The sequence below is a fragment of the Aethalodelphis obliquidens genome, unplaced genomic scaffold (assembly GCF_003676395.1).
Source record: "Aethalodelphis obliquidens isolate GAN/ISIS:26980383/991018 unplaced genomic scaffold, ASM367639v1 scaffold53, whole genome shotgun sequence".
Lineage (NCBI taxonomy): Eukaryota > Metazoa > Chordata > Mammalia > Artiodactyla > Delphinidae > Aethalodelphis > Aethalodelphis obliquidens.
In genome coordinates, this window is record NW_020837997.1 from 11,044,125 (window position 1) to 11,071,214 (window position 27,090).

At 55.6% G+C, this 27,090-nt stretch overlaps 2 protein-coding genes across 11 annotated transcripts in view; both read left to right on the forward strand.

The window, feature by feature from the left end:
- DPP9 (dipeptidyl peptidase 9) overlaps positions 1-5,892 on the forward strand; it is a 41,200-nt gene extending 35,308 nt beyond the window's left edge. For 7 of the 9 annotated variants that reach the window (XM_027085410.1, XM_027085408.1, XM_027085407.1 and 4 more), the window contains 3 exons: positions 561-703; positions 2,036-2,147; positions 4,820-5,892. In XM_027085410.1, coding sequence (XP_026941211.1) covers positions 561-703; positions 2,036-2,147; positions 4,820-4,912 — 348 coding nt within the window. In that variant the 3' untranslated portion in view covers positions 4,913-5,892. Of the gene's footprint in view, positions 1-57; positions 193-560; positions 704-2,035; positions 2,148-4,819 lie in introns of those variants that run through there. The other 2 variants (XM_027085411.1, XM_027085413.1) reach the window with 2 other exon arrangements.
- A 4,843-nt stretch (positions 5,893-10,735) lies between these two features.
- Positions 10,736-25,208, forward strand: MYDGF (myeloid derived growth factor). Of its 2 annotated transcripts, XM_027085417.1 has the most exons (6): positions 10,736-10,978; positions 12,327-12,377; positions 19,132-19,193; positions 20,538-20,619; positions 21,794-21,866; positions 23,251-25,208. In XM_027085417.1, the coding sequence occupies exons 1-6, from the start codon at positions 10,799-10,801 to the stop codon at positions 23,328-23,330; spliced, it is 528 nt and encodes a 175-aa protein (XP_026941218.1). In that variant the 5' UTR covers positions 10,736-10,798; the 3' UTR covers positions 23,331-25,208. The 2 variants fall into 2 exon arrangements, with proteins under 2 accessions (XP_026941218.1, XP_026941219.1); XM_027085418.1 differs by lacking the exons at positions 19,132-19,193; positions 20,538-20,619; positions 21,794-21,866; positions 23,251-25,208 and adding an exon at positions 15,490-16,273.
- The last annotated feature ends 1,882 nt before the right edge of the window (positions 25,209-27,090 follow it).

Genomic DNA, 27,090 nt, shown 5'->3' on the forward strand with positions numbered 1-27,090 from the left:
CCCCCCGGGGGAGGCATCTTGGCAGGGGCCTTGCCACGTGGCTGTTTCTCCCCGCAGCAGCCCCATGGGGCCGAGCCCCCCTCCTCATTGCCCGCCACTGCTGACCCCAGGATGGCGTCCGGCTGCACAAAACCCCGCCAGCAGCTCTCTGTGGGAGGCTGAGCCCGGGACCCCGGCCTCGGATGGGCAGAGGTGGGGCATGGTGTGAAGAGCGTCGGGGGAGGGGCCCCCAGGCCGGCGGCACTGTCAGGGCACCGCGGGGCGGCGATGAGGAGGCGGAGGCGGCAGGAAGGCAGTGGGCCCAGGGAGGGGCCGATCCCGGCCCCGGCGTGCTCATTCAGCTCACCCACCCTCCCGAGACAATGCACGGTCCACGGGGGAGACACATCTGAGGGCCCCTCCCCTGCCAGCCCCCGTGTGCATGCCCGCTCCTCACGTCCTCCGGGGGAGGCCCCGGGACAGCCGGCCAAGCGCAGGCTCCCAGGACCTGAACTTTGTGTGTATGTGTCTCTCTCTTTCTTTCTCTCTCTCTCCCCCACTCCATCCACTGTGGCCCTCAGGTGGCCATCGCAGGTGCTCCGGTCACAGTCTGGATGGCCTACGACACAGGGTACACAGAACGCTACATGGATGTCCCAGAAAACAACCAGCTTGGCTACGAGGCGGGTTCCGTGGCCCTGCACGTGGAGAAGCTGCCCAATGAGTAAGACCCCCACCCGCCCTGACTTCAGAGTCGCCAGGGCTGGCCCGCCTGTGGCCGGCTGGGCGTGGCTTCTGCACCTCCCACTGTGCCTGCCCCTTGGTCCCCTCTGCTCCCGCAGCCCTCCCTCCTCACTGCTCCTCACTGAAAGCAGGTGCCTGGGTTCTCTTGGAGCGAGGAGGGAGGGAAGCCCCCCAGCCCTGCCCCCAGAAAGATAGAAGGGAAGATCTAGAGTCACACCTTGCACGTGCTGGCTCCCCTCATCCCCCAAACACGCAGCCCACCATGGACCCCCTGAGTCAGTTTTGAACCTGAACGGCCTCTGTCTTGTGGGTTTTGACACCGTGGTTCAGAACACAGGTCCACAGTGGTTCTAACATGTAGGTGTGTTGGAACAGCTCTGATGTCCCACGTCAATGCTTTGGGCATTGGCTTCTGATTCGCCGATCGAAAAGAAACTGGCGTGGCCAGTTTCTGGTGTGGCTCTGTCTGGTGAACCTGGGCCCCACCTTTAGTGCCAGGGTTCTCGTCACAGGCTGACCCCGCCAGGGCCCCTCTCCCCTCAAGGCTGCTCTCTAGTCTGGAGGGTGGCCTGGGCTCCACAGTGGCGTGCTGTCGTGCAGCCAAGCTCAGAACCCACTGCTCCATGGCCACTCCGATTTACGTTCACATTCATCCCCATTCACTAGAACAGTAAAACCGTGGAGACAGATGACCAGTCGTTGCCCAGGGTGGGGAGTGCCTGCTCATGGGCACAGGGGTTTGCTCCAGAGTGATGGAAGTGCTCTGGAACTCAGGATAGACATGATGGTTGCACGACACTGAATGCACCAAATGCCCCGAAATCCCTTTAAAATTAGTAATTTTAGGTTGTGTGAGTGTCACTTCAATAAGTTATTTTTATTTATAAATCAAAATTTTAAAAAGTAAGGTTCCTCGACCACCCTTGCCACATGTCAGGCACTCAGTAGCCACCTGGTGGCGATGAGTGACACAGGTCTAGAACGTTCCATCATCTCAGAGTGCCCGTGGGCAGCACTGCTCCAGAAGCTTCCCCGAGCTCAGGGCATTCCAGGCACAGCCTCTGCGCCCACCCCTCCCCTCCTCGCCTGGAAGGAAGTGAGGGGTCTCCCAGACCCGCCAGTTGTGCACTGTGCACGGGATTTGAGTTCCGCCACGTTCTGCTGATGAGCTGCTGCTTCCGCCCTCGCTGTCCTGGGGCTGGGACGGGACCCTGGGCCCCCAGCCCTGGCTGAGCGTGGACTGTGGTGCGACTGCCTATGGGCGGGAGAAGGGGGTCTCGCCCCAGACCCTCACGCCCACCTTGTCTTCCAGGCCCAACCGCCTGCTCATCCTGCACGGCTTCCTGGATGAGAATGTGCACTTTTTCCACACAAACTTCCTCGTCTCTCAGCTGATCCGAGCAGGAAAGCCTTACCAGCTCCAGGTGGGTGGCTCCTCCCAGGAGCCCGCTGCGTGGGCAGCAGTGGGTTGGGGCACCCGTGGCCGCGCCCCCATCCTCACACCTGACTGCCTGGCTCCACACTTAGCCGGCTCCCTGGGTCCCGACCACCATTCAGCAGTCGCGCGCTGATCTCTCCGGGTCCGCGCCACCTGCTGCTGGCGACACCTGGGAACTGGGCCCGGTGGAGGGAGGCTGATGTTACCGAAATGATTGCGCATGCGCGCCAGGAACCTTGCTTTGAAGGAACTGTACAGAATACTGACAGCATCTGGGGGCGGGGCGGGGGGGGTGTCCCTTGACGGGGGTCAGAAAATAATTCCCCGAAGAGGTGACATTTAAGGGTGCTAAAGAGTAAGTGGGAACTCATCTAGGCCTGGGGGGCGGCTGTGGAAGACACCAGACAGGAAATTAGTAGGCGGGAGCAGCTCCAGGACGGGAGACCAGGGTAGCTGGAGCCAGCAGAACAGCTGGGGAGCAGGATGTGGTGACCGGCATGGCAAGCCGCCTGACGCCTCCGCTGATGGGCGGGACTTCAGCAGTAAGGGGCGGGACCTTGTGAGAGGGCGGGGCTTCAGCGGTAAGGGGTGGGCCTCAGGGGAGGGCTGTGTTTTGTTCCGAAGGGTGAGGCGAGGTGTCAGGCCTCCCTCTGGCAGCCCTGTAGACAGAGGCCCATGGGGGCCAGTGGGACATGAGCCACAGTCAGTTGTCCCGGCAGGAAAGGGGACGGGAGTGGGGAGCGAGAGGCCTGGTGGATTCGGAGGAGTGGGGGGTGGGTGTGCTGGAGGCGAGAGGGACAGATTTTATTACCTGCTGCTGCCCTGCAGTCTTTCCGCTTCCTGGACGCCTCCATGCGTTCTGAGCTGTCAGGGGAAGACATGTTGCCATTCAACAAATGGGGAAACTGATGGTCATCGGGCAGGAGGGACAGGCCGCAGGGACCTGTGGCTGGGCATGCGCTTGCCAGACAGGGCAGGAGGGAGGCGGGGCTCCCTGTGGGTGAAGAGCTGGGTTGGGCGTTGCTTGGCAGTCCCCCCCGCCCCAGCTGCACATGCTCTCCAAACACAGGCCAGAGGCAGCTGCACATCAGAGCAAAGGAGTCAGGCGGGGCCAGGGTGGATCCTCACCTGTCCCTTCTGAGCCTGAAGCCCTGAGCCTCGCTGCTGGGATAGCCACTCCCTTCCCATGTGGCCATTGGCGGCAGGTCCTTTAACCTTGGGCCTTGTCTCCTCATCTGTGAAATGGGCGTGATAACCCCTGCCTCCCAGAGCTTGTGAGGGTCAAATGAGTTCTCTCAGGAGAAGCATTTGGCACACAAGGGGGTCCCAGAGGCTTGTGCCCCTGCCTGCCCAGGGGAAATTGAAGGTGAGACAAGACACTCCCTTGGGGGCTGCGAGTGGGGGAGATGGAGCACGCCCACCTTCCTCTTCAGACACCGGGCAGCAGTTGGCCTGGAGGCTGACAGCCCCAGCTTGTTGGTGCATCACGTTTGTTGTCAGATGTCAGGCCTGGGACTGGGGGCTGGGAGCACAGTGGGGAGCCAGATGGACCCTCTCCCTGCCCTCACAGCCCACAAGGAGGAAGAAGTAACCAGACCCAGGGTGGCATGAAGGGGTGGGTGCAGCGGGGTCTGTCCCAGGCAGTGCCGCTGCCCCGGGCCCGGAAGGAGTGGGGCCCGTGAGGCTGTAGGGGCAGCGGGACCCAGGAGTCCAGGTCTTGATCTCAAGCTGGCAAGTCCTTGCGGACCTCTGAGCTGGGGACCATGTGATCAGACTTGTGATTCATCCAGGTTGGATTCATCAAGGCAAGGGTGGAGGAGGGGAGATCTCTGGGCAGTTCGGTGCATTCCTAGGGTCTGGAGCAGGTTTCACGCCTACCCCATGAGCCCTTAGGGCTCCTCTGAGAACTGCTGGGGTGCAGGAGCCCTCATTTCATAGCCAGAGGCAAGACCTGCGTCCCTGTCACCATCTACCCAAGAGCCTGGACATGCGCTCAGCCAGGCTTCAGGGACTGGGTGATTCCTTGGGCATGGCCCTTGGCACCAGCGTGCTGCCGTTTCTCTCTGGGGATGACCCCCCCTCAGGTGGTGAGCAGACCCAGGAAAACACCTGGCACAGCCTGGGGTGGAGAGGCTGTCCTGGGGCCTTAGCATGTATAATCCCCAATGGGGCCTGTTGGTGAAATGAACGTGGCTCAGTTGGAGGCACCAAACGTCTGTGAGACATGAAGCCCCAGCCACTCACGGAGCTGGGTTCCTTGCAGCTCTCTGGGTTTGGGGGATAGAGCAGCAGCACAGTTTCTTAAGGCTTTCATATGTGCAAGTCCTCTGTGTTTGAGACCTTAGCTTGCCCAGGCCACAAAGACCCTACAGGGTCTGAATTCTTCGCTCAGCTTTCATGGGGGGCTGCCGTCAGGCAGGCTGTCACTTGCCCAGAATTAACACAGCAAGCTGGCCGTGGAGGGGGGATTCGAACCTGGGTCCCTCAGTGCCGGAGCAAGACCTCTTCCCTTCCTGCACCCTCCCCAGGGGTTGGGGGGCGGGGGCGGGACCGAGGCCCTGAGGAGAGACACTCTGAGCCCGGGGGTGGAGGGGTTCGGGGGTAGCAGGGTGCAGGGGTGCCTCGGTGCCACCAGCCTTGCCTTCTCTGTCCACCCAGATATACCCCAACGAGAGACACAGCATCCGCTGCCCCGAGTCCGGCGAGCACTATGAAGTCACACTGCTGCACTTTCTACAGGAATACCTCTGAGCCCGCGGGCCGCCACGTGCGGGCCTGCACAGTCAGAGCACAAGTGGCTTCGCCGCCGCCGTTGCCGGAGGGACCGAGCGGCCCCGCAGGCCCTGTGCAGCGCCTCCTCCCACCGGCCCCGCCAGACCGCCCGCCCCCGGAGCTGCCGCCTTCGCCCCAACGCCTTTTACGGTTTTCGTTAACGCTCCTGGGGTTTCAGCCTGCTGCTTCTTCGTGGCCAGGATGGAGAGATGAGACCAACGTCCACGAGGCACTTCCTCAAGCCATCCCTCCTCTCCCTGTCATCCAGGAGCGGGAGCCTCAACTCCGCTGGGCACTGGAGGCCAGAAGAGACTCGGAGGAGCCAGCCTTTGCCCCGGGGACCCCCAGGCCCAGCCCGGCCGCCGGCGCAGAAGCATGCGGTTGCCTTTCCTCCCCACCCGCCCACTTCATATTTGTGTTTCGTTTTGTTTTTCTTTTGGGGGGTGGGCATTTTTATGAATTATTTAAAAGAAAGATAGCAAGGGGTGCCTAAATCTAGATTCAGGGTCTGCCGCTGGGCCACGGGGTTCACCCCAGCCAGCACCCGAAGCCCACAGCAGGAGTCGCGCCTGGCAGGCCGTGAGCGGCGCGCAGGGAAGCGGGGCAGCCTTCCGGCCCGGCTTTCAGGCAGGCTCTGAAGCGCACCCGGCCCCGTTCTCCCCAGCCCAGCCCTCCGCCACACGTTTCTGCCTGGCCCGCCGGCCCAGACCGGGGTTCCAGGGCTGGGAGTGGAACCCTCCCCGCCTCAGGGTTATCCTTACTCCTTCCTTTCCCTCCCGCCAAGAGTTCTGCCAGGGGCGGGTAGGAAAAAAACAAAAAAACAAAACAAAAAAAAAAACCCCACCAGAGACGAACCACCTCTACACATTATGAAAAGAAAATATTTTTGTCGATTCTTATTCTTTTATAATTATGCGTGTAAGAAGTAGACTCATTAAACGATTCCAGATGGAAGCGTCGCCGCCTGCCTGAGGTTCCTTCTGAACCCCTGGGGCTGGTGATGGGGGCTCCTCGAGTGGGCGGGGATCCCGGGAGGAGGCTGAGCCAAGAGCAAGGCGGTCCTTGCAGTCGAAGGATGGGGGCGCTGCTTGCTCAGCGCTGCTGCCCTGGCATGAAGTGGGGGGGTGGGGCGCCACCCCTCAGCCAACTGGCCCAGTAAGGACAGTCCCAGAGGTCCTGAGGCAGCCCGTGGGTGCCTCCGAGGTGCCTGGCCCTTACTTCCTTTTGCGCCTCTCCTTGTCCAGAGACTTGACTCAGCGGTTGGGGGTCAGGACACACCGATAAGGGACGGCAGGCTGTGCCCCTCTTCATGTCCTAACAGCTGAGAGACTAGGAGACCAGAGACCATGCCTGCGCAGGGGGCACTCTTGGTACTTGAGTTTCTAACAGCACGGTGGCCTCTCCCTGTGCCATCAGCCACTCCATCCTTTCGGAAAGTCCAGTTTTTTTTTTAATGGCTTAAAGAATAAAACAAACTAGTACAAAAGAATATAGAGGAAAAATACGCCCTCCCTCCCGAGAGGTAACCCCTCCCCAGTCTCTCTTTTTAATACCTGCCCTCTGTTCTGCCCTGTGAATGTGCCACAATTTATTTTGCCAGGCGCCTATCAAGAGGTAACATAGATTATTCTGGGCTTTTCGTATAAATCAACAGACTTTGTCAAGGGCCAGATAGTAAATATTTCAGGCTTTGTAGGCCAGGCCGTCTCTGTTGCAACCGCTCAACTCTAGCCCTTGCAGTTCAAAAGCAGCCACGGGTGATGTGTGAATGAGTGGGCGTGGCTGTGTGCCAATAAAACTTTATTTACAAAGCCACACAGCCGGCCAGATTTGGCCCACAGGCTGTAACTGACCAAACCCCTGGGTATAAAGGATCCTACAACAAACAGCCTACAACAAACAGCCTTGTACATGGTTGGGGCATATGTCTGAGTGCATAGGGTAAATTCCTAGAATTATAAAAAGGCATATGCATTTTTAATTTTGAAGAATATTGCAAATTACCTTCTAAAGAATGCCTCAGTGTACACACTTCTTTTTTTTTTTTTTTTTTTTTTTTTTGCGGTACGTGGGCCTTTCACTGTTGCGGCCTCTCCCATTGCGGAGCACAGGCTCCGGACGCGCAGGTTCAGCAGCCATGGCTCACAGGCCCAGCCGCTCCGCGGCATGTGGGATCTTCCCGGACCGGGGCACGAACCCGTGTCCCCTGCATTGGCAGGCGGGTTCTCAACCACTGCGCCACGAGGGAAGCCCTGCCCACCTTTCTTTTGATCTATTGACCTCAATGATTTGTAGACACTCTTTATATATGAAGGAAATCAGTCCATGGTCATACACGTTGCAAATTGAACTGTGTGGTTGATCTCAAACAGTTTTATGGGTAGGAATCTCAGCCAGTGAATGTTTAAAATCATCTCAGGAACAAGAAGATGTCTTGCCCTTAATCCGCTGTGAAAGAAAGTGGAGAGGCAGCTAGTCACAAGTCACAGAATGACAGAAGCTGGTGAGAAAGGGGGCACTGGGGTTGCCCCCTGAGGCTTGGCAGCCCACGCCCTGCAGTTGTCTCAAGCAGGAACTTTTTGGGGGTGGGGGGGTGGGGGTGGGGTGGGGTGTGCCTCACAGCATTCGGGATTTTAGTTCCCCAACCAGGGATCGAACCCACACTCCCTGCACTGGAAGTGTGGAGTCTTAACCACTGGACCGCCAGGAAGCCCCTCAAGCAGGAGCTCTTCATCGGAACTTACTACCCCTACCTCCCTCGGTCAGTACTCAGCATCCATCAGTCAAACTTCAGTCAGTTGTATTCCTGCCCGGACAACAAGGCCTGGGGAGGGACATGGGAGGATGGGTGACGGGCAGCTACAAAAGGACAAGTGTCTGCTGGCAGAAGGTCTTGGTCTTGGAGGTGGCAGTTTAAGAGACCTTTGTTTTCTTCATGGTTGATACAGGGCCACTTGTTTTCTCCACCACTGGTGGGATTTCCATCTGAGGGAGGGTTCCCACTCTGTTTCAGGTCGCCCGTGTACATGCTCGAGTCCTTTCTTGGTGGAAGTGCTCAGCTCTTCCCTAACTGGCAAGAACCCATAAGCGATGGACATAAAAACCCGTTTCATATCGTTTGCAGATACTTTCCCAGTTTGTCATTTGCTTTTCAAACATGTTTGTGGTATTTTTTTAATTCTCTATTTTTTAAAATTGAAGTGTAGTTGATTTATAATGCTGTATAGTGTTTTGTTTTGTGTTTTTGGCCGCACCTCGAGGCATGCTGGATCCTAGGTCCCCAACCAGGGACTGAACCCATGCCCCCCTCAGCGGAAGCGCGGAGTCCCAACCACTGGACCACCAGGGAAGCCTCTTTCTTTTTTTTTTTTTTTTTAAAATCAACTATAGACACATGAGAAGTTGCAGAAACAGTGCAGAGTCCCGTGTACCCTTCATTCACGCAGCTTACATCTTACTTAACCCCAGCACACTGTCACACCAAGAAACTGATGTGAATACGACGCAATTAACTAGACTCTAGACCTTATTCAGATTTTATCAGCTTTCACATGCAATCATTTGTGTGTGTGTAGGTCTGTTCCACGCTGTCACCTGTACAGATTCCTAGAACCACCACCACAGTCAAAATACAGAGCTGTTGGGGACTTCCCCGGTGGGTCAGGTGGTTAAGACTCTGTGCTTCCACTTCAGGGGGCCCAGGTTTGATCCCTGGTCCTAGAACTAGTATCTCAAATGCCCTGCGGCCAAAAAAAAGAAAAAAAAAAGCTGTTGATTCACCACAAAGAAGCTCCTTCATGCATCCTCTTTATTATGTCCTCACCCACCCTGTTTATGGCGTCCTGACCATGGAGAGAAAAGTCGTGATACCTGTGTTATCAAATCTTTTCTTCCTTTATGACTGCTAGATTTCATGTCATGATCAAAAAGCAGGATCTTGGGAATGATGGGTTTTTTTCTTTTAATTCCTTCAGTTTTTTGTTTGTTTTTTGGAGGCAAAAAGGAAAACGGAGAAACAAGAGGCTTGGGGCTCAGTCTTTCTGAAAACACAGACACACACCTACCCCTCTTTGAGTAGGAAACTCAAGACCACTCACAACTGAAATACTTTGTTAGCAAAAGCGCTTGGCCACTAACTGAATCCTTCATAGTGACAGGCTGGTCAAACACAGCGCTGAGGATATGGAGATATAATGGAATCCTGCTGTGTTTAACACAGAATAGGTCTGCCGGCCTCCAATTTATGGAGCCAATTCCTAACGGGTCCACAGCAGCCAGCTGCAAAGAGGGAGCTATTTCTGCAGAAATAGTGGAGTTCCCTAATGCCCTTCACCCAGTTTCCCCTAATGTGAACATCTTACATCACTATGGTACAAGCCAGGTTATTGAAGCCAGGAAATTAACATCAGTACAATCCTTTTATCTAATATACAGAACTTATTTGGATTTCACCATTTCTCCCTCTAATGTCATTTTTCTGGTCCTGCATTGTTTGTGTCCTCTGCCCCCAAATTCATGTCGAACCCTAACACCCAGTGTGATGGTATGAGGAGGTGGGGGTCTTTGGGAAATGATTAAGTCATGAGGGTGGAGCCCTCATGAATGGGATTAGTGTCTTTATAAAGGGACCCTAGAGAGCTCCCTCTCTCCCTCCATAATGTAAGGACATAGCAAGATGGAGTGTGTGAACCAGGAAATGGGCTCTCACCAGACACCAATTCTGCCAGAGCCTTGATCTTGAATTTCTAGCCTCCAGATCTGTGAGAAATAAACGTGTGTTGTTTAAGCCAGCCAGTCTGTGGGACTTTGTTATAACAGCCCAGACTAAGGCAAGGATCCAATCCAGGATCCCACATTTCCTTTCCATGTCTTGGTCTCCTCACTCTGTGATGGTTCCACAGTCTTTGTCTTTCCTGACACTTTTTATTTTTTGCGGTACGCGGGCCTCTCACTGTTCTGGCCTCTCCCATTGCGGAGCACAGGCTCCGGACGCGCAGGCTCAGTGGCCATGGCTCACGGGCCCAGCCGCTCCGCGGCATGTGGGATCTTCCGGGACCGGGGCACGAACCCATGTCCCCTGCATCGGCAGGCGGACTCTCAACCACTGCGCCACCAGGGAAGCCCTTTCCTGATACTTTTAAAGAGTACTGCCAGTTATCCTGGTAGAATGTCTCTCAACTTCGGTTCATTTGGTATTTGCTTTGATTAAACTGAGGTCGTCCATTTTGGACAGGAATTCCACAGAGGTGCCACTGAGAATGTCCTTCTCTGCATTCCGTTGGCGGCTCCATGGTGTCACTGTCTCATTTTTAGCGACGTTGACTTGATCACTAGGCTAAAGATGGTGTCACTACTGTAAAATTACTACTTTCCCTTTGTAACTAATATGTATCTTGGGGGGGAAATACTTTGAGACAACGCAAATATCCTGTTTCTCACAATACGTTTCCCCCACCAGTTTTCAGCAGCGATCCACGGATCTTGGCTGTAACAATCATGAGGTGTTTGCTCAACGGTGATCTGTCATTTCCCTCATTCTGCCTACATGTATTAATCTGAATATTATTGGTGGTCTTTTATTTACTTCACTCCTTGTACATGTACGAACTGTTGGAACTGAAGGGTCAATCCCTTGCCTAGTGAGGGACGAACGGACCCTAAACCAAGGAACCTGTTCCAATTTCACGAACCCCAGAACCCTCTCTGTACTTCCAAGCCCCGCCCCAAGATGGCGGCCCGGGCCGGAGGGGCGGGGCGCTCCGGATCACGTGGTCGTGTCGACGCTGACGGGGCCTCCGGCGGACGCCCCACTTGTCCCTCGCCGCGCTCCGTCCGTCGCCCCTGCCCAGCGAACCTGATCCCAAGATGGCGGCGCCCAGCAGTAGAAGGAACGGCGGCGGCGGCGCCGTGAGCTTGTGGGCCGCGCTGCTCCTGGTGGCCGTGGCGCTGAGGCCGGCACGGGCGGTGTCTGAGCCCACGACGGTGGCCTTTGACGTGCGGCCCGGCGGCGTGGTGCACTCCTTCTCCCAGAACGTGGGCCCTGGGGTATGTGCCTCAGCCACCCCGGGGGCTTGAGCAATGGTGCAGGCGTAGGCAGGGCCTGGGGAGGGGGCGCGGACCGGCGGGGCGGGGTCTGGGGGGGATGGGGGAAACGGACCGGAGGGGGCGGGGCCTGAGGGGTCGCGGACCGGCGCGGGTAGGGCCTGAGGATGGAGAGCGGGACTTGGTAGCGAGGCCTGACAGAACTAAGAAGGGAGGCGGGGCTCCTGGGGGCTGGCGGCTTTGGGAAGGCTGGGTCACTAGCCTCGTCTCTAATTCCTGTCTCATGCCCGGCGTGCCCAAGCAGCCTTATCCCCCAGACCCAGGTAACTCCCTCGCTGTTGGAGGGCAGGACGGGCCCAGAGATGGGGAGAAGGGAGCTGGAGGCTGATGGGCATATGCCTCCAGGGCCTGCAGAAGGTCGTCCCGCTGTAGCTCTGACCAGGGAGGAAGTGGACAGGCGTTGCTCTTTCCTTCCATTGCACAAGGTTCCCCCGTCTTTTTCATTGAAATGTGGGGCCAGGCCCTCCTTACCTGGAGGTAACAGGCCTGGGTCTAGTCTAGCCCGTCCCTAGCTTATTGGAGAAGTCACTTCCTCTCCCAGTCTCCTTTTCCCTGCCTGTAACGATATCAATCATCACTATTTGTTGAGTACTTCCTTATAACCAAAGGATATTGTGCCAAATTCTTTTTTTTTTTTTGCGGTACGCGGGCCTTTCACTGTTGTGGCCTCTCCCGTTGCGGAGCACAGGCTCCGGACGCACAGGCTCAGCGGCCGTGGCTCACGGGCCCAGCCGCTCCGCGGCATGTGGGATCTTCCCGGCCCGGGGCACGAACCCGCGTCCCCTGCATCGGCAGGCGGACTCTCAACCACTGCGCCACCAGGGAAGCCCGCCAAATTCTTTATGTGAGGCCTATGTTACAGATGAAGAAACAGAGGCTCAGAAAGTTTTGCACTTGTCCAAGGTCCACAGCGGAGCAGAGATGGGCCCCTAGGTGCCCCTCCTTCCAAAGTTCATGTTCCTAGATGGGTGGGTGCTGGAGGTGGGTGTGACCTCCCCCTTCCTGCTCTTCATCCCCCAGAAGCCATCTGGGTTGTTTGTCCTTACCCAGGATCTCCCAAGTAGGGAGACAGGTGTGGGAATTCCAGATCTGCAGACACTGGAAGGCCTTGCAGGTCTGGCCTCCAGGGACATCGGCCAGAGGAATCTGGCTCCACCTCCTTTCCCTGAGTGCAGATACTCAAAAGCAGGATCTTCTTGATTCTGGATCTCAGAAGGACATCCTGAGACCCTGTACTTCAAGCACTAACGATTATCTCCTACCGAGACTCTTTTTTCCTTCCATTCTCTAGGACAAATATACCTGTGTGTTCACCTACGCATCTCAAGGAGGGACCAATGAGGTGAGTTGTTCAAAATTCTACGTGGTTTAGTACGACAATATCCATTGTCATACAGAGATGCTCTCTAGGGGACACTGGACATCAGACTATTCTTACCTAACCAATAAAAGACAGTGCTTAAGTTACATAATGACGGCAGATTCCATTCATAATTCCACGGAGTGAACAAACGTCTGGACAGAAGGAGGGATGTGAGACGTGACTCTGCCATTCCCATGAGTCTCTATTAGGGTATTTTGTTCATTTCCTGTGCTGAGTAACAGATTATCACAGACTGAGCAGCTTAAAACAACACCCATTTATTATCCCACGGTTCTGGAGGTCAGAAGTCCCAGTCGGCTCAGCTGGATGCTTCACAAAGCGACAATCAAGGTGTCAGCTGGGCTGGGTGTTCAGCAGCAGGCTCTGGGGAGAACCCTCGTCCAGACACATTCCAGTTGTTAGCAGAATTTGGTCCCTTTCGGTGTGAAACTGAGGTCCCTAGTTCCTTGCTGGCTGTTTTCTCCAGCTGGAGGCAGAAGAGGAGGTAAGAGAGATTCGAAGCACGAGAAGGATGTAGTGCACCACAGCTGGCTTTGAGGAACCACATGGGAGGGAGGACGTGGCCTCCAGGAGCTGAGAGCGGCCCCGAGCTGGCAGCAAGGAAATGAGGGCTTCAGTCCTCCAACTGCAAGGAATGAATTCTGCTGCAACCACATGAGATGGAAGAGGACCCAGAGCTCCAGGTGGGAACACAATCTGGCTGACACTTTGATGTTAGCTTATGAGACTGAGCAAAGAACCCAGCCCCACCACGCCCGGACTTCTAACCTACAGAATTGTGAGCTAATGAATGGGTATTGCTTTTTATTTATTTATTTATATTTATTTTTGGCCGCGTCAGGTCTTTGTTGCTGCGCGTGGGCTTTCTCTAGTTGCGGTGGGCGGGGGCTACTCTTCGTTGCGGTACGTGGGTTTCTCATTGCGGTGGCTTCTCTTGTTGAGGAGCACGGGCTCTAGGCGCGCAGGCTTCAGTAGTTGTGGCACGTGGGCTCAGTAGTTGTGGTTCGCGGGCTCTAGAGTGCAGGCTCAGTAGTTGTGACGCACAGGCTGAGTTGCTCTGCGGCATGTTGGATCTTCCCGGACCAGGGCTCGAACCCTTGTCCCCTGCATTGGCAGGCAGGTTCTTAACCACTGCACCACCAGGAAAGTCCGGCACAGCTTTTAATGCTACTGAGTTTGTGGTAATTTGTCACACAGTGTAGTGAGTTGAATGAGGCCCCCCCCATAAAGATATGTCCACATCCTAATGCCTTGAACCTGTGACACTTAAGCAAAAGTCTTTGTAGATATAATTAAGTTAAAGATCTTGAGATGAACAGATTATCCTGGATTACCCGGGTGAGCCCTAAATCCATGGCACACATGGGAGATTTGATAAAAAGAAGACACACAGAGGAAAAGGCCATGTGAAGATGGAGGCAGAGGTGGAGTGATGTGGCCACAAGCCAAGGGACACCTGGAGCCACCAGAAACTGGAAGATGTAGGAAGGATTCTCCCCTGGGGCCTCCAGAGGGAACACGGCCCTGCCCACACCTTTTTTTTGGACTGCTGGCCTCTAGACTGTGAGAGAACAGATTTCAGCTGTAAGCTACCAAATTTGTGGTGATTTGTTTCAGCAGCCCCAGGAAACGAATACACACAGCAATAGATTACTGTTACAGCCAGTAATGCACCATTACAGATAAATACTCTGAGGATAAAATACTGTTGTTAAATTCTGGCTAGACACCGCCGCTTGGTTCTGTCTGAAGGGAGGGCAGCACACGTGTTTGAGAAGAGACACAAAACAGACTTTCTCCTCGTGATTGTTAGAAAGAATGAAAGATAATTGAAAAGGAAGAATTAATTGTCACTGCGAAAGTCAGTGTAAAGCATCTTTTGTACCCGTAAATTGTGCTTTCCTCCCCAACCCTCAGACTGTAGGGAACACTACTGTCCTTTCAGAATAGTCTATGGCACTGTGTCCCCTAATAATGGAGAGTCCCAGAGATGGAGGCTGCCTGGGGACTGCTCCATGTTTGCCTGCCACGTGCCTGCCCCTCCCAGCATCCTGGTTCTGAGTACATCTCTTCCCCCCCAACTCCCTGACTTAGGGCAGCACATTAAAATGGGCAAGAGCGGGAATTCCCTGGGTCCAGTGGTTAGGACTCGGTGCTCTCCCTGCCGTGGCCCCAGTTTCGATCCCTGGTCAGGGAACTAAGATCCTGCAAGCCGGGCAGTGCGGCCAAAACGAAAAAAAAAAAAAAAAAGGGTGAGGGCGAGTCCGCCTGCTCCGCCGGGCACTGCTGACTTTAGAGGCGGGGTCGCTCTCTGGGGGGGGCTGTCCTGGGCAGCCTCCCTGGCCCCCACCCACTCGATACCAGCAGCCGCCCCACCCAGTGTGCGCTGGGGGACAAAAGTGAAAACCACTGGGCAAGAGTGACATGAAATGCACTCCTTATTTTGCATATTTCCAGTTTGTAAGTAAAAGTAAGTGATTCCGAGCAACAGTATTTTATGTCATTTATTTATTTTTTTGGCCACACCACGTAGCATGTGGGACCTTAGTTCCCCGACCAGGGATTGAACCGGCGCCCCCGGCATTGGAAGCGCCGGGTCCTAACCACTGGACCGCCAGGGAAGTCCCCCAGCAACAGTATTTTAACAAAATGTAGCAAACGCCTGGTGACACCCTTCCCAGCGGTGTCACCAGGGGGTGGCAGCTCTGCTGGGGAGCATCGCTGCCCTTTCGCCTGCCTCCAGGACAGCAGGCATCCTGCGATCATCCGCCCCTTCCTTGGCCACCTCCAGGCCTTGCTGCTTCTCCAGGTGGTCCACTCCATTATGGGATGGTGACAAGTGGTGGAACATTCTCCCTTGGTCCAGGCCCCTTGGTCCAGCCGTGCCCTGCCACGAGCTCCAGATCCTTCCCAAAGCGCCTTCCTCCCCCAGCCAGCCCTTTCCATGCCTCCTTTGTTGTGTAGATGATCAATTCGTTATACAATAAAACTGTGATAGCACCATTGCCTTGGTGTTTGTCGGGCGGCCCGCAATGTGCTGAGACAGATACACGTCTCGTTTCCTCTTCAGAACCCCAGGAGGCTGTCCTTATCCCCGCCTCACACACGAGGACATGGTGGCTCAGAGACTGAAGACTGCCCTGGCTCCCCCAGCTGGGACGTGGCCAAGGTCCCCAAGGCGCAGGCCCCTGACCGCCGCCCTGAGCCAGGACATGCCCTGCGTCACCAGCAGCTCGGAAAAGAACGCCCGCGCCTCCCTAACGGGACCCTTGGGATGGACAGTCCACTGCAGCGTAGGGGGAGAGAGCTAGGCTCACTCTTGGAAAGGTGGCTGGGTCACAAATTCTAAAACCAAAATCAGGCTTGATTCTGCCGTTTCGGGCATCCTCAAGGAAACACCTAAGAGCCCAGCAGACACATCCAGCACCCACTTGTTCCAGCAGCACCAGCCTAGAACTGTGATCATCAGACACCACGGGCCGACTGCAGAGCTGCGTGCGTGCGGTGCGACCCACGGGCTCTCTGGCTGCTGGCCTGCCGCCCGCTTAGGAGCAAACAGCCGGCCGGATTCTCAGCAAACATGCAGGGGCCGTCCAAGATGTTCTCCGGGATCCGCTTGGCCACACTTGGGGGCCCTGCCAAGATGCCCCTCGGAGCAGCTGGAACGGAAGCCCCAGAGGCCCAAGTGGCACTTCTCTAGAGCCATCGTCAACAGAGGGGAAATGGGTCTGTGGTCTGGGCTCCCAGGGGGCCCAGGATGCAGGCTGGGCCTGGGGACAGTGGGAGGCCAGGCTGCTTTGACAGTGGTTCGTTTCTCCAGAGGGTCACCTGAGAGGCCGGCTGGTGCCGGGTGACAGCAGGCACAGCGTTATTCCTGATCTCAGTGCCGGCCAGCATCCTGAGCGGCCAGAGAGCTCGTCCAAGTTTGCCGGGAATGCGGCCACTTAGGAAGACTGGCCCTTTCTTATCAAGTTAAACATACGACCCCATGCTTCCACTCCTCGGTATCTCCCCGTTAGAAATGAAAACTTATGTCCACACAAAGCTTGTACGTGAATGTTCGTAGCAGCCTGATTCATAATAGCCAACAAGTGGAAACAACCCAAGTGTCCCCCAGCTGATGGTGGATAAACACAGTGTGGTCCCTTCACACATGGGAACATCAGTCAGCCATGAAAAGGGGTGAAGCACTGACACTCGCTACAATGTGGATGGACCCTGAGAACGTGATGCTCAGTGAGAGAAGCCAGACACAGAAGGACACACAGGGTGTGATTCCATTGATAGGAAACGTCCAGAACAGGCAGATCCACAGACACAGAGAGTGGGTTCGTGGTTGTTGGGCTGGGGGAGGAGATGGGGGTGTGCCCGCTCATGGGGATGGGACTTCTTTGGGGGGTGATGAGAATTAGATACAGGTGATGGTTGCACAGCTCTGAATATACTAGGTAGCATTGAAGCACGCACTTTAAAAGAGCATATCGTCTATACATGTTTTACTTTTTAATGTAAATTTATTTATGTATTTTTGGCTGCATTGGGTCTTCGTTGCTGCGCGCGGACTTTCTCGTTGCGGCAGGCGGGGCCTACTCTTCATTGCGGTGTGCAGGCTTCTCATTGTTGTGGAGCACAGGCTCTAGGCGCGCAGGCTCAGTAGTTGTGGCACGCGGGCTTAGTTGCTCCGCGGCACGTGGGATCTTCCCAGACCAGGGTTCGAACCCACGTCCCCTGCATTGGCAGGAGGATTCTCAACCACTGCGCCACCAGGGAAGCCCCATATTGTATGTTATGTAAACTGTTTCTCAATAAAGCTGTTAAAGGCAAGTGAATTATTGATATACGTGTAGCCACATGGGTGAATCTGATATGCGTTAGGCTGAGTGAGACTGACTGGCGCAGGAGACCATGTCCTGTGTGATTCCACTCAGGTGGCATTTTGCAAAGGCACAACTATGGGGACAGAGCAGATCAGTGGTTACCAGGAATTTGCAGGAAGGGGTTGACTCCAGAGGGATGGAGGAGAGATAACTGGGAAGATGGAACTGATCTGTATCTTGATTGGGCGGTGGATACACAGTGTGTGCATTTGTCAAAACTCATAGAACAGACACTGAAATGGGTCCATTTCACCATCTGTTACTTGTCTCCTAATAAAAAATAATAGCGGTTACCAATTACCTGTCCTCGATTACACCCAGCCACTTAGATCCTGAGCCTCCTAGCCTCCCGGAGAAGGTCACAGAGGCTCGGGCTGAACAGGCTGCCCCAAAACACACCGTCGTGTGAGTGTCTGATGCCAAAACCTGAGCCTTACCAAGGGCACCTACTGCCCACCCCGGCCTGCGGCCTCGAGACCAAGGTCAAGTTCATATAACAAGACCACTCAGAGGGATGTTGACCCTATTGCTAAGAAGCTCTTGGTTTAAATTTTGTTTGCTTTCATAATTTAAAAAAAAAATGTTTAAATGTTTGCCTCGGGACTTCCCTGGTGGACCAGTGGTTAAGACTTCAGGCTCCCAATGCCGGGGGGCCCAGGTCCGATCCCTGGTCGGGGAACTAGATCCTGCATGCATGCCAACTAAGACCCGGCACAGCCAAATAAATAAAGAAATAAATATTAAAAAAAAAAAAAAAGAAGCCTCATTTTCATGAATCTTTTAAGAGCTATGGAATACCATCCCAGATATATTTCACAGAGTAAAACTGTTTCCGGGCGCTCAGAGGCCTGGAGCCGTGGGCAGGAGTTTTTAAATAGAAAATAAATGTGTTGGGCAGGTCCCCTTGCCATGCCTGCCCTACCTGAGTAATTGGCTTCTACCTTCATGCTGCAGGCAAAAGACTTCCAAGTCACCCGTTTACTCCCATTGTAATTAACATACAAATGGCCTTGTTTCTATTAATGGAAAAGCTCTGGCATTTAACCAGGTGATCAGCAATTGGATTCCACCTTTACTCTCAGGAGAGGACGGGACACTCTCATTTTCCTAGCAAAATGCAAAAACGCCGCAGGTCACCAGACCTTGCATTTGGCCGGATTTTCAGAGGCCCTGAAAATGAGAATAAACTGGTAGCGGTGTGTTTTGGAACCATTAAAAAAATTTTTTTTAATTTAATTTTTTTAAAAAGCTAACACAGGGACTTCCCTGGCGGTCCAGTGGTTAGGACTCCACGTTTCCACTGCAGGGGGCATGGGTTCGATCCCTGGTTGGGGAGCTAAGATCCCGCATGCCGTGTGGCCAAAAAAATAAAAATAAAAAAGCTAACACATGTCATTCAAAAAGAAAAAAACATAAAAAGCTCTCCAGTGCCTTCTGTCGGCCCAGTTCCCACCCACGTCCTACATGTAACCGGGGTTATTAAAATCTTGCATCTTCTCTGAGGACTGCTCTATGCTTATGCAAGCAAGCATGGGTGTATTGTCTTTCCTTCTTTTATTTTTGTTTTTATCTTTCCCAGTAGACTTTATTTTTTACAGCAAAATGGAGCGGAAGGCACAGAGATTTCCTGTATACCCCTGCCCCCCAACCATCGCCCACCAGAGTGGGACGTTTGTGACAGTCGTTGATGAACCTACACGGACACGTCATCACCCCAAGTCCAGAGTTGCCATCAGGGTTCACTCCTGGTGTGGTGTGTGCCGTGGGCTTGGACAGACATATAATGATGGCGAGGCTGTGTGTCCCGGACTGACCTGCCTGTCCTCTCTCCCCAGAAGTGGCAGATGAGTCTGGGGACCAGCGAAGACCAGCAGCACTTCACCTGCACCATCTGGAGGTGAGCGAGGGTCCGGTGGTGGGAGCTCCTCCCGGACGAGACACCTTCGTTCTGGGCGGTACCCATACTGACGGTGTCCTGCGCCCCTGGAGGGTCGCAGGCGGGAGAGGGGGTGCCGTCCTGTGTGGGACTTGAGGGCAAGGAGGGCCTCCCGGGGAAACACGCCCCCCCCAAAGGGGGCGGGGGGGACTGGGAGGTGGCGTCTAGGCAGCGGCTGCAGCCCCGGGAGCAGGGCCGGGCTCCCCAGATGCCACCCCCTTCATGGTCACCTCAGTTACATTCCTTGCTCAAGGGCTTCATCTCCCGCTGTGCCCACCCTTTTCATAATCCCACTTCCTGGAGCCCAGCTCCATGAGCCCGAGAATGGGGTGTTGGGCCCTCTGATGGGGCGGAGGGTGATGGAGCTTCACCAATTCCTGGCCCTTCTCCCCTGGGCCTCACGGCCTGGAATGTATCGCCCAAGCAGAACAGATTTCTCAAGCATTTGCCACGGTAGAAGTCCCAGCCGCGTTCTCACCCTCATGGGACTGGGGTCAACATAGGGGACGGATCAAGAAGTGGGACACAGAGAGCAGCGACAGTGACATTTAGTTAAAGAAGACGCTTGCAGGCGTTGGCGCAGAATCCCCGTCTCCTGCTCGATGCGTTACAAACCGCAGGCGTTTTAGTACCAAGTATTGTTGAGGAGCTTCTCGTGGGGGCAGAAGCCCTGCGTCCTCAACACGCTACCATCATCCCCGCTGAGAGGGGAGACCCTGTCTGTGCCCCTTCCCAGCCTCAGAGAGAAGCATCCCAGAGGCAAGGAGCCGGGGTGGGGGACTCCCTAATTACAGGTTAGTAATCAGGGCTGCATCCCCCCGCCAGTAGACCACCATCTCACACAGGCTTGTGAGCACCAGCCCTCCACCTGGGCACAGACCCAGGCCGCACTGGCCCAAAGCAGGGTCCTCAGCCTGCAGCCTCTTAGCTGACCACCCAGTGGCCCCCCAAGGACACACTCAGCGCCAGACACCCTGCCGTTCCTAGTTAACCCCCATACTTCTCACCCCCGGGATGTGGCCCGGCCTCACCCCTAGTGCACACCTGGGATGTTGTCCACTGGATGGGAAGTGTTCTGTGAGTGGATGCGAGAGGCCCCGTTCTAGAACAGCTCCTACCCAGAAGGGGAAAGAGGCTTGTCCATCAACGAGTCGGAAGAGCATCCTGGCAAAGAGGAAAGAGTGGATCACATTGAGGGCGCCCCATCCGTCCTTCCCAGAAATGCCTGGCAGCAGATCCCATCTTGGAGAGCAGGTGGGGGCACGCAGCCCTGGGCTGACCCTGTCGCCCGACCTTTCTTCGCAGGCCCCAGGGCAAGTCCTACTTGTACTTTACGCAGTTCAAGGTGGAGGTGCGGGGTGCTGAGATCGAGTACGGCATGGCCTACGTGAGTGTCACCTGCACATGGGGTGGCCGCCTGGCTGGGCCACCATGGACTGCAACTTGGAGACCCCGGGGGGTTGGGGGGGGAATGAGGAGAGGGACACCAAGCCCTTAGAGGGAGGCCTGGTGGCGTGGGGGGCCAGGGTTACGGTGCCCAGAGGGGAACCTGGCTGACCCCCAGAGACACCTGGCCTCCCTCCTGTAAGGCCCGCCGGCCTCCCACCAGTGCCCCCTGCTGGCAAAGCCAACAGGAAGTCGGGGGCAAGGGGGCTCAGCCCTGGGACAGGGGCAGCGAGGGCGGAAGTTGGCCCAGGGGGCAGGTGGGCAGCTCATTGGTGTCAGGAGGGCCCCACGCCCCTTGGCTCCAGTGACCTGTGGTTCACAGGCCAGCCAGCACCTTCTGCTGCACTCCTGACCCCCATGGCCCCTCCAGAGCCCAGCCACTCTGCAGAGCCCACCCCTGCTTCTTCATCTGGGTCAGAAACAGTTTGAAAATCACCTTATCAGTCCCAGAAGCAGAACCAGTAGGAGACAGGCATTAAGAGATTCACTGCCAGGAATCGGCCTCCACTGTGGGAGCCTGGCTTTGGGGGTTTCCTCCAGGGAAGCCTCAGCTCTGCCCTGAAGGCCCTCCCCCTGATTGAATCAGGCCCGCCCAGGTCCCCGAGGATAATCTCTTTTACTTAAAGTCAGCTCAGGATGAGCCTCTGTCACATCTACAAAATTCCCTCCCAGCAACCCCAGCAAGGGTCTGATTGTATGACGGGGACTGTGGCCGCTCCAATGACACATCAGACTGCCCATCACACCGTTAACTAATCGCTCTCTGGGGTCCCTTCTTACTTTGAAACTCTATTATTTTTACTGATTTGAAAAAGACACAATTCTGCTGTTTAAAAATTACATGCAAGAAGAGACTGCCATGCTAGTATCATTTCCATAAATTAACTAAAAAAAAAATTCCCTTCGATTTGCAGGGAAGGCATGAGGTTTTAAGCTAGTTGACAATCTCTTAAGTGGATTAACCCACTGCTTCTGCCGGATTCTCTTTTATGTGCTTAAAAAAGCATCTCGCGGCCCTTCAGCAGAAGCATGCAGCTTTAGTCTCTGCTGCTCTGCAAAGCAAGGCGAGCCTTGTTCCTTCCCCATTAGAAAAGTTTCCACTTGTTCCCTTTCAGTCGAAAGCTGCTTTTGAAAGAGAGAGCGATGTGCCCCTGAAAAACGAGGAATTTGAAGTGACCAAAACAGCAGGTACGTAGAGGGGTTTGTGGAGCTGGAATCTAGGTTCTCAAGCAGAGAGGGGGTGAGAGAGGGGACAAGACCCCCGCTAGAGGGCGATCCAGGGGCCCTGTGGTGAGAGGAGGCTGCCATCCCTAAACGGCTTCCGCAGAGGGCCACCTAGTAAATATTTTCGGCTTTGGGGCCCCCTTTGAAACAACTCGACCCAGACCCCGTAAGGCAAAGTCAGCCATAAGCCACTAGTCTGTGAATGGGGGTGGCTGCCTTCTAATAAAACTTTATTTCGTGAACACTGAACTGTGAATGTCATATCGCAGGACGCCATTTTTCCTTTGATTTTCCTTAAACTATTTGAAAGTGTAGAAACCACCCTTCGCCCACGGGCGGCAGGCACACTTGCCCAATCCCTAGCAGAGAACGGAGAGCATGAGAGTCTGTCCTCAGAGAGCTGCGTCCTGGGACACTCAGCGACACTCAGCTCCATAGGAGGCCAGGGAGCAGGGGGCCGCGGGGTCTGACGCCTACACAGCCTGGCCGTCCTGGGCTCCGTGACAGCTTCCAGCAGCGCAGTCGGGACCTTGTGCATGCATGACACGGGAGGCGGGGGTCACCTCCTGGGGCCCCGAGACCCCCGTGGCCTCTGACCCCATTCAGCTGTAGCCATGCAGGCCAGATGCCGAGCAGAAAGAGGGGCGGTAGGCACCTGAGTTGGGGCTCAGGGTGCGAGAGCAAGGGGGGCTGAGTGGGTGAGACAGTGAACACGGGGCTGAGCCGAGTCGGGGGGCCCAGAGGGTCCTGAAGGACGGGGGAGAGATGAGATGAGCAACCCATGTGGCCGTGGACGTCACCAGGCACCAGAGGGGAGGGGAGGGGAGTGGGTGGCACGAGCGGGGCTTTTAGGAGGGCCTGGAAGGCGGCCCAACCTGCCCGCAGGTCCTCCGGGTGGGGGCAGGGGCCCGTTTAGAGTGGAGATCAAGGACAGAGGGGATTGGGTTGCTGCAGACCCTGAGCTCCAGGGAGCATAGATGGTGAGGATGGACAGGGAGTGGGGGGCAGGCTGGGTGTGCAGAGCAGGGGGCGGCCAGGTTCCCTGACCCTGCCCGAAGAGCATCAGACACGTTTGCCAGTGCAAACCTCCAAACCCCAGCCATTCTCAGTGTGGCAAAAATGACCACGGCTCTTCCCACGTCGACATCTCCCATGGCCTCCCACTGCCCTCAGGACAGGCCCACAGCCTCCCCGCCTTTCTCCTATCCCTCACCTGTAAGACATACAGGGCCAGGGGCCTTTCCCTGTGGAGTCCACTCGGAGACTGCTCCAATCGTTGCCCGCACCCGGCTCAGGACCCGGAGGATTTGCAGAGGCGAGGGCTGACCGAGGGTTTCTTCTTTTGCAGTGTCCCACAGGCCCGGGGCCTTCAAGGCTGAGCTGTCCAAGCTGGTGATCGTGGCCAAGGCGACACGCAGTGAGCTGTGACCAGGAGTCCCTTTGAGGGTGGCTTTTCCTCACCTCCGCTGCAGGAGCTGGGCCCCATGAGGGCCCAGTACTGGTTTTCTTGGGGGGTGGGGGCTGTTAATTTTCTGCCCAGGCTGATGTCGCCCCGTTCAGAGGGCTTTGCAGGGCAGCTGAGGCGCCAGGGCAGAGTCCGGAGGGCCAGGACTCTCCTGGCTCCCACCTTCCCCTCCCCACGAGGAGTGTGGCTCTGAGACCCACTGCTCTTCTTATCAGAAGAGGCGTCAGGGCACAAGGTGGGGCTCACGGGGGTCACAGCTTTTCTGAAGCCAGCAACGTCTCCCCTGGATCAGGCCAGGCTCCAGGATGCTCCTGGGGGGAGCCGTCCTGCTGCTCTCTGACCCTAAGCCAGCTGTTTTCTTGTCATCCCCCAGGGGACCAACTTTCAGACTAACTGGGCAGAAGTGAAATGTTCTTTCATATTTAAATAAATAAGACAATTAAAAAGCAACCACACAGTCTTGGCATCTGGCGCTGGTGCCCACCTGGCTGGGCACGTGGGGCTGGGGGCCCCTACTTCCCTTCGCTGCTGGAGACGTAAAGCTGCATCACCCTGGGCACAGGGACTTTTCTGCAGGCGCAGACGTGCGGGTCCCGAGGCAGCTGGACCTTGCCGAGCCCACAGGGCCACACCCAGCAGAGGGTGAGCGCTCCAGGGCAGACCTGCTCTTCTGCATCCTGTGGTTGGCTCTGCTTACTTTTTTTTGAGGTCGGATTGCAGCTCGGTGACTTTAAAAAAGAAACAAAAACCTGCAAGCAAACCAAAATAAATAAACGACATCCCCAAAGGCCTCAGCCACTCAGGGGAGCCTGGTCTCCCAACAGCAGGGCCTGGGAGTCTGACCCCCACTGGACTGTCACCCTGACCTCTGACTGTGAGGAAAGAAACCATGTGGCCATGGAGCGGGTCCTTGATGATCAGAATCACCACGTTGGGGCGACTGAGGCCTCTCTGTTCCTGTCACTCACCTGGCCCTCCCTCATGCCACCCAGGAGCCCGGTGCTGCTGTGACCCCACCTGCTGGGGCCTCAGCGGTGCTGATGTAGGAATGGCTCCAGAGAGAGGCGCAAGCAAGATGAACAGCTGTTCCCAGAATCACTGAGGGGGACCTTGGGCCCACGGTACTCGGGGCAGGGGCGGGGCACCGGCAGCCTCAGTGGTCAAGCGCACACGATCTGCACCACACCTCGTGAGCAGCTCTGGAGGCACACACGTCCTCCGGGAGGCTCACTCCACCGAGCACGGCGACCTGCAGTTCTCAACAGGGCCCAGGAGATGATTGCCCAGGGCCTCCTGCCAAAACCAGGCAGCTGGACACAGGCGGAGACGATGGTGCACCCTGGGCCCTGAGGTGTGTGAGGGCCAGACCCTGGCTGAGAGGGATATTGATTCTTCTATGGTCAGCCTGGAGTCACTTACCACTTCCAAGTACTGGGCGCCAGCAGGGATGCAGAGCGGTAGGTGCAATGTGCTGGGACGCAGCAGGGCGCCTCTGGACACAGAGAAGCTTCCCCTTTACTCCATGTGATGTGCGCGTGTGCCTTTACGGAGCTTTCTGGTGAGCGAAGCCACCCGGCCCCAGGACCTTTGGTCATTATGAGGAGCTGGACTGAGCCCTGTTTGGGCTGCAGAAGCCAAGCTCTGCCACCTCTGCTAGTCTGTCCTCCAACGCAGCGGGAATCAAACCTGCCAACAGGCTGCGGGTGTGTGACGTTTATGTGCAACCTTGATTCAAAACGCAAAAACCCTAGGTGGGTGAGAGCAAACTGTCAGATGCTTTTATTTACATAGTTTTGTAGCGCTCTTTGGTTTTTTAAAATTAAATCTCAAGTGTATAAAAAGAGTCCAGACAGGTACAAAGCCTTATCACGTGGATATATGCCTGCAGAGCAGAGGGCAAAGGATTTCATGTGGGGCTTCTCAGCGTAATCAAAATGCACGACTGTTCATTTGAAGATGTCTTTTGACCCAAGATAAGAGGGAAAGTTTGCCTTGGAAGTGGAGGGCAGAGGTAGGAACAGCTGGCTCCTGAGTGAAAGCCTTTGACTTTTTCAGAGCAGCAGAAACCAAACAGAGAAACGCTGCCCTGAATCTGGGGTCCTAATCTATCAGCCAGCCCCTCATGCCGTGGAGAGGCAAAAGGGAGTGGTGGGGACTGTGGCAAAACAAAGACGGGCAACCTCTATGCAGCTTCACCATTGGGCAGTGCGGGCGCGTTTTCTAGAGAACCGCCAAGATCAAGATCGGGACGTGCTATTTCCTTGGTTTTAAGTGTTGGCAACTAATTCCAAATGTCTCAAACACTGGATGGGGCTAAGCAAACCCATCTTCTTGCCTAATAAGGCCTGCAGGCCTCCTGTTTGCAGTCTTTGCCCTAAACAGACCAGGTTCTGCAAAAATAGACATCGTTCCCCCGCTCCCCACTGAGTGCCCAAAATAACCTTCCCGGCCCTGACATGGCCAGACCTGCAGCCGGGTTTCGCATTTTTAAAACCCATGCCCACTTCTGACAAATCACAAATAATGCTCCCACACCCCAACGTGTCCATCCACGCCCCAAGTTAAGAATCGCCACACCAGCGTTGCCAAAGCCAAGAGTTGTTGAGCTTTGTTTCTGAGGCCCGTCTTATAAAAACAATTGTTTGTTTGTTTTCCAAATATGAAATCATCATTTAAAAGCATGCACGCATCTCAGACAGCTTTCCCCTGACACCCTGCATGGGGGGCACGCTCCGTTCCTCTCCCATGTGGGAGTCTGGGCCACGATGCCAACCAGAGGGAGGAGGCGTCCTCACTGACACACCTGCACCCACCGCGGCCCTCGCGTGGCTCCCAGGGCCCATTTCCTGGTCTGCGGAACAAAGTACCCCAGCCTGGGAGGCTGAAACAACAGAAGCTTGTTCGCTCTCACCTCTGGAGGCCTGAGATCAAGGGGTCAGCGGGGCTGGTTCCCTCCGAGGGCTGTTCCAGGCTCTCTCCCAGCTTCTGGGGGTGGCTGGCAGTCCTTGATGTTCCTTGTCGTTCAGACACCTCCCCCCAGTCTCTACCACCACCGTCATATAGCATTGTCCTCTGAGTCTGTGTCCAAATGTCCCCTTCTCATAAGCACGCCACTCAGAGTGGATTAGCCACCCCTGCTCCAGTATGAACTCAACTAATCACATCTGCAATCACCCTATTTCTAAATAAGGTCATATTCAGAGGCCCTGGGGCTTAGGACTTCGAGGAACTTGGGGCGGGGGAACAGCTCACTGTGTAACACTCCCTTTCTCCTGGTTCCCCATGATCCTCTCTGCGGGAATGCAAAAGCCCAGGCAACATTATTAAGTGGGAAGCCGCCAGCTGTCAGAGACACCAAGTGATCTGAGGGGTTCAGACCGGTGGCTCAAGGGTTATTGTGCAGACGGTGCGCCGGAGCAGGCAGTGGTCTCCAAGTGCCCCGGGAGGCTGCTGGCGCAGGCAGGCCGTGCCGGGCTCCGCGCTGAGTTCCTCTCCCCACGGAGACTGGGCCGGAGGAGGAGAGGTGACCTGGGTCCTTAGAGCTGCAGAGGCGGACGCGCGCGCGTGCGTGTGTGTGTGCGTGCGCGAGTGTGTGTGTGTGCGTGCGCGAGAGTGTGTGTGTGTGTGTGCGTGTGTGTGTGCGTGCGCGAGTGTGTGTGTGCGCGTGCGCGAGAGAGTGTGTGTGTGTGTGTGTGTGTGTGTGTGTGTGTGTGTGTGTGTGTG